The 16,851-nt window shown below is 36.0% G+C and overlaps 1 protein-coding gene across 5 annotated transcripts in view; it reads right to left on the bottom strand.

The window, feature by feature from the left end:
* CAMK4 (calcium/calmodulin dependent protein kinase IV) overlaps positions 1–16,851 on the bottom strand; it is a 245,869-nt gene that overhangs the window by 131,529 nt on the left and 97,489 nt on the right. For 3 of the 5 annotated variants that reach the window (XM_082723730.1, XM_082723728.1, XM_082723729.1), the window contains one exon: positions 1,476–1,554. The exons of the other annotated variants lie outside the window; for them this stretch is intronic. In XM_082723730.1, the coding sequence (XP_082579856.1) occupies positions 1,476–1,554 (79 nt within the window). The remainder of the gene's footprint in view (positions 1–1,475; positions 1,555–16,851) is intronic. 5 annotated transcript variants of the gene reach the window in all.

Genomic DNA, 16,851 nt, shown 5'->3' with positions numbered 1-16,851 from the left:
ATATTTCTCTCCTCAGTATACTTTACAGCTGGGTTTTCAGAAGTATATATATTTCACATATGTGTTCACATAGAATTTGAGAAAGGAAGAATGTGCTACAAAGGAATATGTTATGTTTTTTGTGGTTTTATAAAGGCAAACTCTTTCAAGACAGAGAATAGCCATGCACTGCATTGACAAACACTCTCTGGGATACAGGGACTATCATGAATGCTGGTGTCAGATGCTGCCACTTCTATCGTGAACTCTCACCTGCTGTACCTCATTGGAGATGAGCCAGAGTAACTTTGCCCCCTTGGCTCACCTATGAGCATATGGCAAAAAGAAGCAATATGAAAACCCAATCCTTCCTTCTTGTTCAGAGACTTCTTAAATGAGCAGGCTCGGTCCTAGAAACAACAGTATTTGTCTATTTGCACTTAATTGAAGCAAACCCAACATTTGAAAATCAAGTTAGAAGCTGATGACTCCTTTCACAAATACATCTATTTGTGTTTCATTTAGGTATTTTTTAAAATAGCAAGCATGTCTACTATACTAAACTATGGAGATTCTATATCTGTACACATTGTATGGACCTATTTTATATTTTTATATTTTAGCCAGAGGCTTCCATTGAGGTTAAACAAAAATCTTGTTGTTTAACTCTGAAACTCTCCCTGCTCCCCTTCCCTCAGGGGACTTACTTAAAAACAAGTCCTGGAAACCAGCTTCAGGTAACAAAGCCCAGATACAAAGGTGGGTCAGGCCAGGTGGAGACATCAATCAGTGGGGGGTTGCATACTGTCTCCCTAACTACCAAGGAGTATGGGCCCTTTGGGAGCCTTTTTGGCACCAATCCTAATCAAGGTGTAACAGGCTGGTTCAAATATCTACTAGGGTAAATTGTAATTCAATTGGTCACCTAGCCTCACTGTGGAGTTTCCCGTGTGTGTTACAATCTCATTGGTCACCTGTGCGAGACCAAGCCGGACCACATGGCCTTTGCCCTTAAAAGCTATTCTGTGAAACAGAGAAGGGTCACCCTTTCTTGTAAGAGGTGCGTCCCCAAACGTTCGGTTTGATTCTTGACGCTTGGCGCGAAATAAAGCTTTGCTTGACCTTCGCTTTATATCAGTCTCACTCCTTTAATCACGGACCCATTATTGGGGCATAACACACATATATGGACATGTGTACACATATATGTACATATGTACATTACTAGTATACAAAGTATACCAGGTCTACCTGCCAGTTCTAAAGGTTTCTCCTTGCCACACTTCTCCCCACAACCACATCCAGTCTCAGATCCAGTCGCTTTCAAAGAGTCATGGAGTTTCCACTAGAAAACAACTCATTTGGCTGCACTTTCAAGTGAGTTAGCTGTACACAGCAGTTCTCTGGCCTCTTTATCCTGTGAATCAGGGTTCCTGGCTTCTCCAGGTCACAGATCCCTTAGAGATGCTGTTTGTTATATAATAAAATAAACTTACTGTTTTCTTTAACACTTTGAGAGCATAAGGCTTCTGGGTCCCCTTCTGTTTGCATCTGTACACAATGGATGTAGCACCCCTTGAGGGGGGAAAAAGACAAAAAGAAAATGTTATGCTCTGGACATGAAATCAAGGGGAAAGCTTGAAAATAAATCTCTCTTGCAGTTACCCTCATAACTGACAAGTATTTATAAGTTCTACTACAGGACCAGCCCAATAGTTTTTTTGTTGGGTTTTTTTTTTTTTTTTTTTCCCACAACTGAATATGGTTTGCTCAGAAAAAATCTAGGTTTTCCAGTCTGTTCTTTTCCTTCTGGCCCATCCCTATACAAGTAACATGCCCAGGGCCGCTGCATTCAGTAGGCTCTGGAATAACCTGGGTCCTCAGGTGAACATCACTTTTGGATGACATCCTCCAAATTTCACAGTCCCTGGGCTTTCATAAAGGTATGAAATTACAATTTCAAATTAGCCATACAGCTTCAGGGAGAGAGTTTAAGTTCAGCACTGGGCTGTAAGGGTCAGGACAGTGAGCAAACTTGCCAAAGGAAGGGGGACCCCGTGAATTTACACCAATTCATTTGGTGCCCTGGCATTCTCCCGGTGTTAACATTAGCTCCACAGAGATTCTGGCTCTTTCAACTTGGTGAAAATTGCTACCATTTATTTATATATGCCCTAACAAAAATAATTATGTGAGGGGCACCGGGGGGGGGGCTCACTGGGTTAAACCTCTGGCCTTTGGCTCAGGTCATGATTCCAGGGTCCTGGGAGCCCTGCATGGGGCTCTCTGCTCAGCAGGAAGCCTGCTTCCCCCTCTCCTCTGCCTGCCTCTCTGCCTACTTGTGATCTCTGTCTGTCAAATAAATAAATAAAAATTTTAAAAGAAATAATTATGTGAGATACCCAGGGGAAAATATTACAGAAATGGTTAAGAATATATAGACGAAAAGTAGATCTTTCTGTTTAAAAAACTCAGATAAGTACAGAATGTTCACCTGTAAAGAAGAATGGCAAGAAGGGACTCAGTAATTGTCCACGTGTGTGAGGTTACTAAAAGGAGAACACTGAAAAACAGACAGTGTGGTCTTGATGTTCTCTCTCCTCACACAATAGCAGAGCAATGAAATAGAGGCAAAAGAAGCCCACAGACCAAGCAGGCTTAAGTTACATGCTCAGAAAGGGAACTTTAGATGAATCTTAAAATAAGATCAGTTGAAGTAAATCTGTCACACTTTGAAAACTAGGCCAAAGGAACTCTTATGACATATTCAATCCCATGGTTCTAAAATTCTAAGTAAGCACAAAAGAAGTCTAAAAAATCAAGCATATTCCTAGTTGCCCATTCACAATCCATTTTTTTTAAATTAATGTTTTACATTTGTATACTCTTTTTTTTTAAGATTTTATTTATTTATTTGACAGAGAGAGATCACAAGTAGGCAGAGAGAGAGAGAGACAGGGAAGCAGGCTCCCTGCTGAGCAGAGAGCCAGATGTGGGACTCGATCCCAGGACCCTGAGATCATGACCTGAGCCGAAGGCAGCGGCTTAACCCACTGAGCCACCCAGGCGCCCCTCACAATCCATTTTTAACAAAGTCAGGAGAAGGCAGAAATTGGTGGTGTATATGCTGATAGAGAAGAAAAATTTCAATACATTTTTTAAAACTTTGGTAAGACATAACATATACACAAAGAAATACATGGTTTTAGAAATGGAATAAATGGAGGTAAACACAAAATTCAACTTTATTTTTAGTTGTTCAAAAGATAACTATCTAAAGCAAAACTACTGACAATGCATTATCTTTACAGCATATATAAAAGTAAAATGTATGACAATAGCACAAAGAATGGGGGAGAAATTGGGAAAATACCTTTGGGTTCTTATATTACACATTAAGTATTATGAGATTATTTAACAGTAGACTTTGATTAATTAAAGACATATACTGTATAGCCTTGGGCAATGAAAAAAATAATTTGAAAAATCAAAAAAAAATAAATAATGAAGCTAAAACAGAAAAATCAAAAAAGTAATGTGAGGGAGGAAGAAACAAACGAAAGGACTAAAAAATAAAACAGCTAAAACTATGGTGAATTTTAATCAAATCACATTACTAATTACATTAAATATAAACCTTATAAACACATCAGTTAAAAATAGAGATGATCAGATTGGATTGAAAAACTAAGATCAAACTTATGCTGTGTACATAAACCCATTTAAATATAAAGGCAAAAACAGGTTAAAAATAAAATTCTAGAAAAGAGATACTATGCAAATACTAAAAAAAAGGAAACAGAAATACATCATTCAAGATCATGCCAACCAGACTTCAGGATAGGTATAAAGATGGACATTACTTAATTATGAAGGGGTCACTTTCCCAGAATGACATAGCAGATGTAAATGTGTATGTGCCTAACAGCAGCACTTCAAAGTACATGAACCCAAACTGATAGAACTGATAGGAGAAAAAGACAAATCCACAAATACAACTGGAGACTTCAACACACCCTCCCAGTGAATGACAGAACAAGTAGACAAATTGTTACCAAGGATAGAAGACATGAACATCATTAATTTACATTAAGAGAAAACTACAAAAAAAAAAAAAAAAGAAAGAAAGAAAAGAAAAGAAAAATAGCAGGAAATACATTTTCTTCAAAGGTAAAAGATCCACATCCAGACAATATAGAGCTACAGTAATCAAGAGAGTGGTGTTGGAGAAAGAACAAACATGAAAAAGAATGGAATGAAAAAAAGAATACAGAAATTGTCTTAAACATATAGAGTCTGTTGGCAAAAAGGCAATTCAGTGGAAGAAAGGACAGTCTTTCCAACTATAAATAGTGCTGGAACAACTGGATTCTATGCAAAAAACAAACAAATTTATAATACAAAACAAAACAAAAACCTTTATCTAAACTTCTCAAAATGAATCACAGATATAAATATAAAACCTAGAATTCTAAAGCTTGACCAAAAAAAAAAAAAAAAAAGGAAGAACCTTCAATTAGGCAATGATTTCTACACACAAAACCAAAAGCACAATGAATCAAAGAACAAACAAATAAACTGGATTTATCTAAATTAAGAATATCATGTCTATTCTTTGAAAGCCATGACAAGGAGAAAATGTTTACAAATCACATATTTCATAAAATACTTATATCTAAAATTACAAAGAAACTCAAAACCCAATAATAAAAATAACGAATTTTAAAAATGAACCAAAGAGCTGAACATGTGTTTCACCAAAGAAAATATATTGATGGCAAAAAGCACAGAGAAAGATGCTCAATGTCATTTGTCATCAGGGAAATGAAACTAAAACCACCACGATACACAACTCCATACTTAGTGGAATGCCTTAAAGAAAAGAGAGAAAAAGAGAGAGAATATCATGAACTTGCAAGGATTCAGAGCAACACTAACACATTTTTGGAGGGAATGCAAAATATTACAACCACTTTGGAAAACAGCTTGGCAGTTTCTTATAAAATTATTTGCCCAAGTTAGATGAAAGCTATATTCATGACCCAGCAATTGCACTACTAGGTATTTAACCCAAAGATACAGACATAATGAAAAGAAGGGGCACTACACATGTGGTGAAAAGAATGATCATAGCAGCAATGTCCACAATAGCCAAACTGTGGAAGGAGCCGAGATGCCCTTCAACAGATGAATGTTATAAAGAAGATGTGGTCCATATACACAATGAAATATTACTCAGCCCATGGGAAGGAATGAATACCCACCATTTGTGTCGACATGAATGGAACTGGCGGGGATTATGCTAAGTGAAGTAAGTCAAGCAGAAAAAGACAATTATCATATGGTTTCACTCACATGTGAAACATAAGGAATAGCATGAAGGACCACAGCAGAAGGGAGGGGAAAACTGAATGGGAAGAAGTCAGAGAGGGAGACAAATCATGAGACACTCTGGACTCTGGGAACCAAACTAAGGGTTCCAGAAGGGAGGAGGGTAGGAGGATGGGGTAACCGGGTTATGGGTATTAGGAAGGCACGTGTTGTGATGAGCACTGGGTGTACTATGCAACTAATGAATTGTTGAACACTACGTCAAGAACTAATGAGTACTATAGGCTGACTAATTGAACATAATTTAAAAAAAGAGAGAGAGAGAGAAAGCTGTGTTCACTCACAAACTTGAAAACAAATCTTTACAGAAGTTGCTTAGTAATCATCAAACAAACTCCAACATCAAATGTTAGTAATCATCAAACAAACTCATCAAACAACTCCAACATTCCTCAAATAGAAATGGATTAATAATCTGTGACACATCCATATAGGGGAATACTACCCAGAAATAAAAAGAAATGAACTAGGTTATACACAACTTGGATGGTTCTCTAATTTCCTAAGTGAAAGAAGCCAGGTTCAAAAGACTGTGTTACTCCATTTATAGAACATTATTGCAAAGACAAGACTATAAGGACAGAAAATAGATCCGTGCTCAGGGATGAAGGAGGGACTGAATACAAATAAGTATGGGATAATTTTTTGGCATAATGAAACGCGTACATTTTGCTTGTGGTGTGTTTACACAACTATATACATTTGTTAAAATAGGTAGAAATGTATAATAAAATTTGCTGTATGTAATTATACTATGATAAAAATACAGTGAAAAACCCTTCCAAGAAAACCCTATCATTCAAAAGGAAGATTAAAAAATATTACCAAAAGGTAGCCTATAACATTCAACTTAGTCTATTTATATTTAATGGTAACTGATGACATTTGGGAAAAAAAAGAAAAGAAGTACAAGGGAAAGTGATTTGCAAACACTGAAGAAAACTAAAGATCTAATTTCTATTTTTGTAACAATTGAAAAATTAATATACTCAAAAATTCATATAAAAGAAATAGATTAAATATCCTCTATTCCTTAATTCCTTTATCACGTTAAATTACCTACCAATAATTTCAGTATACACATCACTGTCTTAGCAAAAGCCTTCCAGAAATTTTTAACAAAATACATTCTTGGGGTGGCTGGGTGGTGCAGTTGTTTTAGTGTCTGCCTTTGGCTCAGGACATGATCCCAGAATCCTGGGATCAAGTCCTACAAAGTGCTCTCTGCTCAGCAGGGAGGCTGCTTCTCCTCTCCCTCTCCCTGCTGCTCTGCCTACTCGTGCTCTCTTTCTTTCTCTCTCTCTCCCATCAAATAAATAAATAAAATCTTTTAAAAAAAACCCAACAAAATACATTCTTAACTGATCAATCTCAGGATAGCCTTATGCTATAAATAACGCACAATTAAAAAAAATTTTTTTGTATTTTTGTATATGAGGAATCCATTAAGAGCATCCAATTTAATATGGTAAGTAATGGACTTGTTAATATGAACAGATCATTTAATTTTTTCCACTTTATTGAGTTATGACTGACATGTAAAACTGTATAAATTTAAGCTATACAATGTAATGATTTGATATATATACATATTACAAAATAATTACTATAGTATGATTAGTTAACACATCCATCACCTCACAGTTACAATTTTAAGAATGACTTTTTAATAAGAATTTTAAGATTAAGTTAAAAGAACAGAAGAGCCAAAACAAATTTATGTGAAAATAACATTTCAGTAATTTCTCTAAAATAAAACACATTTTCTTTTTTTTTTTAATATTTTATTTATTTATTTGACAGACAGAGATCACAAGTAGGCAGAGAGGCAGGCAGAGAGAGGGAGGAGGAAGCAGGCTCCCTGCTGAGCAGAGAGCCCGATTCGGGGCTCCATCTCAGGACCCTGGGATCATGACCTGAGCCAAAGGCAGAGGCTTAACCCACTGAGCCACCCAGGCGCCCCTATAACCCATTTTCTTTGCTGAAATTAAATGATAAGCTTAAAGAAACCATGTTTCAGTATGTTTATGTAAAAATAAAAACTATTTTACATGTTAACAGTAAAATTTTAATACACAAAAAACATTGGTAATAATACTGAATCCACATTTCAAAATAGATTATAGACAGAATCACCGTAAAATTTCCTGAGATATAAAGAAAGCGAGGAGATTATAGTAGAGGATATTATATTCATGGAGTTACTCAACTGGAAAAAAGAAAGCTTCACTTACTCACATCTATTCATTTATAATACATTCTTTAATTTAAAAGGCCAAGAAATAAAGAAAGTATTCTAGTTAGAAGTTTTTCTGCTCTGATTTTGTTAAGAAAGAAAATCAATATTCTTCTGGAGTCTGAGCTTGACTTCTACTTTTTTTTTTTTTTTTTAAGATTTTATTTATTTATTTGACAGAGAGAATGAGCACAGGCAGATAGAGTGGCAGGCAGGGGCAGAGGGAGAAGCAGGCTCCCCGCTGAGCAAGGAGCGGGATATGGGACTCAATCCCAGGAGGCTGGGATCATGACCTGAGCCGAAGGCAGCTGCTTAACCAACTAAGCTACCCAGGCATCCGTGACTTCTACTTACATACTGGTTTTCTTTAACAGAATTTTTTAAAAAGATTATTTACCTATCTATTTCTTTATTTAGTATTTTTTGAGAGAGAATGCCTGAGCATGAGTGGGGGTAGAGGGGAAAAGGAGAAGGAAAGAAAGAATTTCCAGCAGACTCCCCACTGGTCGCAGAGCCCCACTTGGGCTTGATCTCATGATCCTGAGATCATGACCTCTGCTGAAATCAAAAGTCAAAGGTTTAATAGACTGAGCCACCAGTCATTCCTAAAGATTGTATTTTTAAGTAATCTGCATACCCAACAGGGGGCTCAAAGTCACAACCTTGAAAATCAAGAGCACCCTCCACCAACTGAGCCAATCAGAAGCCCCTTTAATAGATATTTTGGAAAAAATTATTTTTCAGGTCTAGCCTCATCTAATATGGTTGGTTATTAAAAAAAAGTTAAAGGTAAAACGTTAAAAAGGTTGTTACATTGCAGACAAAGATGAGAAAGTAATCAAACGTATTTATAGACTAACTTATATATAACTTGCGAGCTCGTATTCATAAAATCATATACATTATATGTACATGATAATCATAATTCTACATATATGCTATTAAACACAATATATATTATTATTATTATGTATCATACACACACACATTACTTCCCCTGTAAAGCTGTTCACAAGCACTTGATATTGGTATCTAGTTGTGTCAAACTTACAGATGTGGGGAAAAGCTCTAGATATAATATTTATATATTTGTCTGAGAACACTTCAAGTATAGAGTCCATTGCTACTACATTTAGGAGCACTTAGTAAAAAGGGGGGGGGGCTTTTTATCCTGTAATTAATCTTTACATACTCCTTATGTCTAACACTTAAGGAATAATCAAATGGATTCACACTAATGTTTGGGGGAATTAGGATGAAAGCGCATAATGTGAAGATAATTTAGAATCATGGGCATTCTTCCAGTAAGAGGCTAACAATCACTGATTGGTTTTCTGGGGGAGGATTTTGTGGAACATTTGTGATTTGGAGGTTGAAGCAACAGAGCTTGGCTTCACTTGCCATCAAACCTACAACTTGCTCTTTGGAAATGCAAGAAAACTTTAGATATAGAATCTCTTAAAACATAGAAGTCTGGAGGGACTGTTGACCACTCTGCTGTTTGGTTCCAGATATGTCTCTATAATGATATGTTTCATAGCCATGGAAAATTGTCTCTGCTAAGTATTAAGCCTCATCAAGTTATGAAAGTGTTTCTTTCTTTCTTTCTTTTTTTAATTGGAAGGGTCTTGAAATGGAACCAAAGGATCTTTTTTTTTTTTTTTAAGATTTTATTCATTTATTTGACAGACCGATCACAAGTAGGCAGAAAGGCAGGCAGGGAGAGGAGGAAGCAGGCTCCCCACCAAGCAGAGAGACCGATGCGGGGCATGATCCCAGGACCCTGAAATCATGACCTGAGCCAAAGGCAGAGGCTTTAACCCACTGAGCAACCCAGGCACCCCCAGAACCAAAGAACCTTATCTTTCTCTAACATCGAAGGAGCTTGGTTAAAGAATAGAGTTATGTCAAAATATTAATCATTTTCAAACATTTCAATGCAATTATTTCTTGTTTTGGTTTCTTTTTGGGTTTTTTTGCACCCAATTTTTAGAACTTTTTTTATTTTCAATATGTGTATGTGCTTGCAGGAAAGATTCTCCTAATGCTCATTATGGTAAGGTTTAAGAACAAGGCTGTGATTTATAAGATCTGTCAATCATACGCTGAAAACTTAATGTGTACAACTCTATATGTCATTGTATTTCTTCTACATGATTGACTTGCTATTATTTAACAAGCCTATTCTTTTCATTGTTTGTTTGTTTTTATAGATTAGACGAGTTGTTAAAGAAGACTGGTTATAACCTCAAAATTGGTTCTTCTTGGTGGGTGAAAGAGTCATATTCAGGAAGAGGAGCCTGAAAAAAAAACAAAGTCTCTAAATGTTTAATGTCAGCACACATCTTGCCCCATTGCAGTGACAGTTTTTCATTGTTTCATTCTCCCTTCCTGCCAGCTGCAACTCCTCAGTGCTCCTCAAGATTTAAGTGTTTCAAGATGTTCTTTGGTGACCAAAGATCAAAATCAAATCTGAACCTTAAACCAACAAAGAATAGGAAAAACTGCTGAAATGATTTAATTACTGATTTGGCATTTTCAATCTACATCTTGAAGAATGGCTAACCTTTAGAATGTAGAAAGTTGTTATTAGACCTGGAGGTTTTCCAAGTCAGTTAAATTTTACAGTCCTAAAATAAATCTCAAAAATTTCACGTCAAGGGATGACAGTAAATCTCAGATTTCAAGAGGTGCTCAAGGCCCAAGGTTTTAATAAGGTTGGGTTCAGAATTTCAGTCTATCCATAACTATGCTCTCTCTTCCCTGTTTGTTGAATCCTGCAGAGAGCAAGGACAAACACCCCACCTCAGTCATCAGGGTCATAAACCAGCTTCCTACGTGGGGCCTTATATGGACTTAAAACTCTCCCTGATGGATTCTCATTTGTTTGACCCTGATTTCCGCTTGCTCTATACCCATTCTTCCATGTCTAATTTCTGACTGATACACTTCCTTCTTCAAGATCTACACTGGCAAGTGCTTAACTCTTCGAACCATGAACGATTACACTCTCTACATGGGGAGCCTCCAGTTTCTCATGGCCCTGCTACCTTAGTTAACAATTTCTTTCAGTTGCCTAACAGCACCTAGCTGTGACTTCATTCCTAGTCCTGCATTTTTGCAATGACTGGCTTAAAGATGACTCCTTTAGTTTCAAAAATTTAACAAAGTCCCTGCCCAAAGAGAAAGTAAAAGCTTAAGTGGCTTTGGAATTCAAATTCAAGTTCAAAGCAAACAAAAACCAGCTTCAAATGATCACATTGCCTTATATATTTGTTCTCAATCAAAAAGTAATATAACAGTAAATACTGTGGACATAAAAGGTCTTAACACTCTCATCAGTCCTTCCCTTTGGTTTAAAATATTTACTGCCTCATATGTTAGCCATTAGAATCAATTAACTACATGCTTTATGAAGACTATTTTTCTTTTCTCTGAATTTCCAGTCAACCATTTCATGCTACCATACATTCTGAAGACAGATTTGGCTCTTTGTTTTTTCACCTTTCTCCTCCATTCCCAGACCCATTCCCTTCTATTTCACATCATCTACTGTAATATATCTACTATAATATATTTAGATGTATCCATCTAATCCAACCTTCATGCCTTCACTGAAGCTTAATAAGTACTATTATTTCTATGTGCTACTGGTCATATGTATTTTCTCCAATATATCAAAATATAATTGACATAACATGTAATTTTAAGCCATACAACATGTTGATCTGATGATTACTACACTAGGGTTAGATTAACACTTCCATCACCTGACATAATTGTCATTTCTTTTCTGTGGCGAGAATACTTGAGATTTACTCTCTTTGCAACTTTCAAGCATATAATATTGTTAAATATAATCACCATGCAATACATTAGGTCCTCAGAATTCATTCATCTTCTAACTGGAAGGTTGTACCCTCTGGCCAATATCTCCCCATTTCCCCCATACCCCAGCCTCCGACAACCACCCTTCTACTTTCTGTTCTAGGAGTTTAGTTTTTTTAGATTCTACTTCTCAGTGACATATACAGCATATATCTTTCTCTGCCTAATTTAGTTTGTTTCACATAATGCCCACAAGGTCCATCAATGTTGTTGCAACCGGCAGGATGTCCCTCTTTTTCATATCTCATAAGTAAGTAAATAAATAAATAAACATCTTTATCCATTCATCTGTCGATGGACACTTAGCTTATTTCCATATCTTGGGGACTGAGAATAATGCTGCAGTGAAGAATAGAGTGTAGATTATCTCTTCAAGATCCTAGTTTTGTTTCCTTTGTAGAAGTGGGATTGCTGGACCATATGGTAATTCTATTTTTAACTTTCCAAGGAACCTCATACTGTTTTCACAGTTGCTACACCAATTTAAATTCCCACCAACAGTGCATGAGGGTTCCCTTTCCTCCGCATCCTTGCCAACACTTATCTTTTACCTTCCTGATGATAGCAATTCTAATAGGTGTGAGGTGATGTCACATCAAGGTTTTGATTTGCGTTTCCTTGATGATTAGTGATGTTGAGCATTTTTTCATGTACTGGTCAGTCATTTCGATGTCTTCTTTGGAAAAATGTCTACTTGGTTCCTTTGTGCATTTTTAAATTGGATTCTTTGTTTTTTGTCTTTAATTCGAGTAGTTCATTTACAATAAATATTCTTAATGATATGATTAGGTTCAAGTCATCCATATTGCTATTTGTTTCATTTGTTCTTTGTTATTTTTTTCTCTACTTTTCCTCCATCTTTTGGATTTAGTATTTTAGTATTTCCAATATTAAATTTTATATTTCTTTTGGTCTTTAGGGTATACTTCATTGTTTGTTTTTTTAATGGTTGCTCTCAGGATTCCAGTATATAATCCTTAACTTATAATAGTCTGCACATAAGTCTGCTTAATGACTATAAAATATAAAAATCTCAACACAATAGCTCCATTTACCACCTTCCCTTCCTTCTCTATCCTTTGGGCTACTGTTGTGATACATGCTATTTCTACAAAGATTTTATTTGCTTCAAATGTTTAGCTGTTTTAAAAGATATTAAAGAGAAGAATGAAAACGAGTCTTTTACATTGCCCAATTCTCCTATTTCCAATGTTTTTCATTTCTTCCTATAAATCTGAATTTCCATCTGGTATTATTTTCCTTCCGTCAAGGAACTTTCTTTAGCATTACTTGTGGCTTGTGTGTGCTGATAATAGATTTGCACAGCGTTCGCTTATTTTAAAGTGTCTTTATTCTACTGTCATTTTGAGAGATTTTTTTCACCAGATGTAGAATTCTGGCTGACAGGTTTTGTTTTGTTTTCTTTGAGGACCTTAAAAGTGTTCCAATTTTTTTTTTTTTAAGACTGTATTTATTTTGAGGGAGAGGGAGAGAGAGTGCACAAGAGTCAGAAGCTTAACCAACTGAGCCACGCAGGCGCCACATGCTCCACCATCTTCTAACTTCCATTTTTTTCTGATGAGGTATTAGCCATGCTTTATATCATTATTCTCTGTATATACTGTCATCTTTGGTTGCTTTAAAGATTTTATCTTTACCTTTGTTTTCTGGCTTTTGGCTATGTGCCTAGGTTTTGTTTTCATTTATTATGCCTGCAGCTCAATAAGCTTCCTGAATCTGCAATGTTCTTTACCAAATTTGGAAAATGTTCACCTATTGTTTCTCTAAGCTTTTTTCTGTCCAATTCTTTCTCTCCATATTGCATGTAGAGTAGCCTTCTTGATATTATCCCACAAATTACCTCTGTAATTCTATTCTTTTTTTTACCAATTGTTTTTCTATTCTTCAAATTGGATTATTTTGATTGATCTGTCCTCAAGTTCACTGAGCCTTTCTTCTGTGGTCTCTAATCCAGTCTTAAGCCTATGAATTTTTAATTTGATATAATGTATTTTTCAATTCCAAAATTTCCATTTGCCTTTTTTTAAAATAGTTTCCATTTATGTGATGAGATGTTCTGTATGTTTACTCTTTATGCACCTATTTCATTTCATGTTCCTGAATGTTTGTACCATAGCTGTTTTATACTTCTCATCTGCTTATTTCAACATCTGGCTCATCTCCAAAAATCTGTGTTATTAACTGCTTTTTTCCCTCCTCAATTAAAGATCCATATTCTTTCTTCTTTAAATGTCTAGTTTTTTTTTGTTTTTGTTTTTGTTTTTATTCTAGTGCGATAGGCATTTTTAAATGATACACACTAGGGGTTTAATTATATTATCTTCTTTTTAAAAAAGATTTATTTATTTATTTGAGTTAGAGAAAGAGAGAGAGCACATGAAGGGGGCCAGGGGCAGAGGAAGAGGGAAATAGAGAATCTCAAGCAGATTCTGTGCCAAGCATGGAGCCCAACATGGGGCTCTATCTCATAACCCCAAGATCATGATCTCAGCAAAATCAAGAGTCAGATGCTTAAGCAACTGAACCACTCGGATAACCCTATATTATCTTCTTTTTTAAGAAGAGCTGCCTTTTGCAATGATAGGCAGTTGAACTGTGAACAAATCTTTTTGATCCTGTCCAGTTTGGTTTTATTTGTTGTTAGAGCAAATCTATTTGATTTTTGTTCTTGATCCAGTGTCATGGTCTTTGCTCTAGGAGTGTGGCCTATACTCCCAAGGTATCACCTTGTTGAGATTTCAAGCAGATATTTGAGGTGCTCAGTGAATCTCTCCACCTTGGCTTGGCCATAGATCCAATGTCTTCTAACAGTACATGCCTATCTTTCCTTTGACAGCTCTGTTGCTCCTGCTTACTCTCATTAAACCTCACTATATATTATCCCCAGTTAGAGAACCATGGTGAATATGGTACTCACCTTGTGTTTCCCTTCTCTCAGGAACCAAAGTCCTATATGGCTCATTGTATAGTGCCTAAAAACAATTGTGCCATGCATTATGTCCAGGTAATTTATGGAAGTGTATGTGTAGTTCCTCTTACTCCATCACTGCCAGAGTAGAACTCCTCCCTTATAGTCTTAATTTTTAATCTATTCATCAAGTTTGAATTAGACATTACTGTTCCAAAAAAGAAAAACAATATATTCAGTCCTTATGCATTTATTGATAGTACATTTCAAATGCTGGCAAATCTTGTGAATGAAGGAGATTAGTGAATGATAAATCTATACAAGTAGAGTTAAGAAATTCCCTTTGACATTCCAGGAAGCTTTCAAACATCAGTAGCTTCTGTTATCGTTTCTGAAGAAGAAAGGAATGTTGAGGCATGAGAAATAGTTTTATTATGTCAAAACACTGTGGCCGATTTTTTCCTGTTGAATAAATGATCAAACAAATATACGTCAGGACAAAATAACCCATTTTAGATCACAGGCCTTTAGACTGCTCTAAAGGATTCATGTGGCTGGGAGTTGTACCAGATGGTAGCTACAGACGAAGAAGAGATTTCATCTCTCCCAGCTGTGACTTAGTCTTGTCACTGGCATTTTTGCAACATCTACCATTTAACATTATGAAACTATAAGGGTTAGAAATCAATATGATCACTCCTTCCACAAGCAGCTTAGCAGGGGCAAGACTAGGAGCTTATCTGACACATAGATGTTTGACCTGCATGGGGTTTTAAAAATGTTGAATGTCTTGCCAACATACAAATACTGAGGAATTTCATTAAAAAAAAAAATCAGAATTCTTCTAGCTTCTTTTGAATCTGGCAACAGTAATTTTTAAATTGTGTCTAGTAGTATTTGATATGCCCTAAGTAGCGAATGATTTTTAGAGAGGAATTGTAGTCTCCTTAACAGCTTTAAGCATTTACATTACCTCCCAGATCCTGTGGCATACACATTTACCTCCCCTGACCTAATGAACATTGAGGAAATAGGAAGAGATGGTAACCAAAGCAAATGAATGTTTAAAGGCTCCTTTCCAGATATGTAGGTGGGATTATTAATTCCTAGAACGTATTCTATTTCTCTGCTTTAAAATTCAATTTAGTAGTTTAAAGTCCATGACTATTATTCCATTTCACTGTATCAAAGACATCACCGATTTTAAGAGGCATCATTATGCTATGATCACTTAAAAAAAAAAAGATAAGAAAAGAAAAAGAAAAGCTGTTTTTGCTAAATTATGACAACCCACGGATTGAAGAATACATCTTGATGGCAGAGGTGTTGAAATGTGGAAAACTGTGCATTTTAATATAAATCAAAAATGGCAATATCATATATGAACAGCACACACATAAACAGAATGCTTTCTAGTTTACAAATCGATTTCAGTCTCTTCATGATTTACATCCTCACTGCCATTGTCTCTTAAATAGGCTCTAGACCTCTAGTCTCATTCTCTTCAGTCCTCCTCCAGTCCACTAACAGGACAATCTTTCTAGAAAAGAAATCTGCCTATCTGTCCTCTATGCTCACTATCCCTGTGACAGTGAGAAGAACCCGGTTTTCTCAGTATGTCATGTGACACTGTTTGGCATCTTGTCCTTCTCTTTTCTGTTCTTACCTCCTCTTGCCCTCCCTTTCATATTTAGCAAAACCAAATTCACTGAGTCTTTGTTTCAGTCACCTCCTCCAATTTTCTGGCTAATCAGAAATTCTTCAATTCAGCACAATCATCACCTCTTGTGGGATGACTTCCACAGCACATACACAACATCTTTTCTTTCCATTCTGGAGTCATTTGAAGCTAGCGTGGTCCACTTCTCTATCTAATATTTGCCTTGTGGTTTATTTGCATGCATGCCTGTCTAGAGCTTGCCAATGGTCATCTCGTAAGTGGTTTCCACCCTTCACAGATACACTTTGCCCACAAAATGTTTAGACCATTTTTGTAATTAGATGCCCACCTTAAAAAATACAGATATTTCACATTTTAAAGAAAAAAAGCCTAGATACAAGGGATTAACCACAACCAGCTGAAGCTGGCAGAGACTGCCCCATTGAGATTAGATATGCTTTCTACAGTGTGTCAGGAAACCCATCAGTCCCCCTGCTTTTTATTCCTATCTATTCCTTCTTGCTGATATTAGAATTTATAAAGAGAGAAGGCTGACGTTTCCTCAATTCTGAGTTCCTGTGTCTTTTTGGCAGACTTTCCTATATCCCGTGGGAAGAGGTTTTTTTGGTGGTTTTTATTTTTGTTGTTTCAATGTCTCTTCTGTAACTTTCCTGCTTTTTGCTTTTGGGGAAAAAGCAAAGGAGACAAACTTAAACCAGCTAGAAATTTCAAAATAAATTCCTGTATGTTTTTGATCCTCAAAACAAA

Source organism: Mustela nivalis (genome assembly GCF_964662115.1).
Source record: "Mustela nivalis genome assembly, chromosome: 3".
NCBI classification, from domain to species: domain Eukaryota; kingdom Metazoa; phylum Chordata; class Mammalia; order Carnivora; family Mustelidae; genus Mustela; species Mustela nivalis.
Note: the sequence above shows the minus strand (reverse complement) of the source record. Positions and strands in the feature narration are given on the sequence as shown.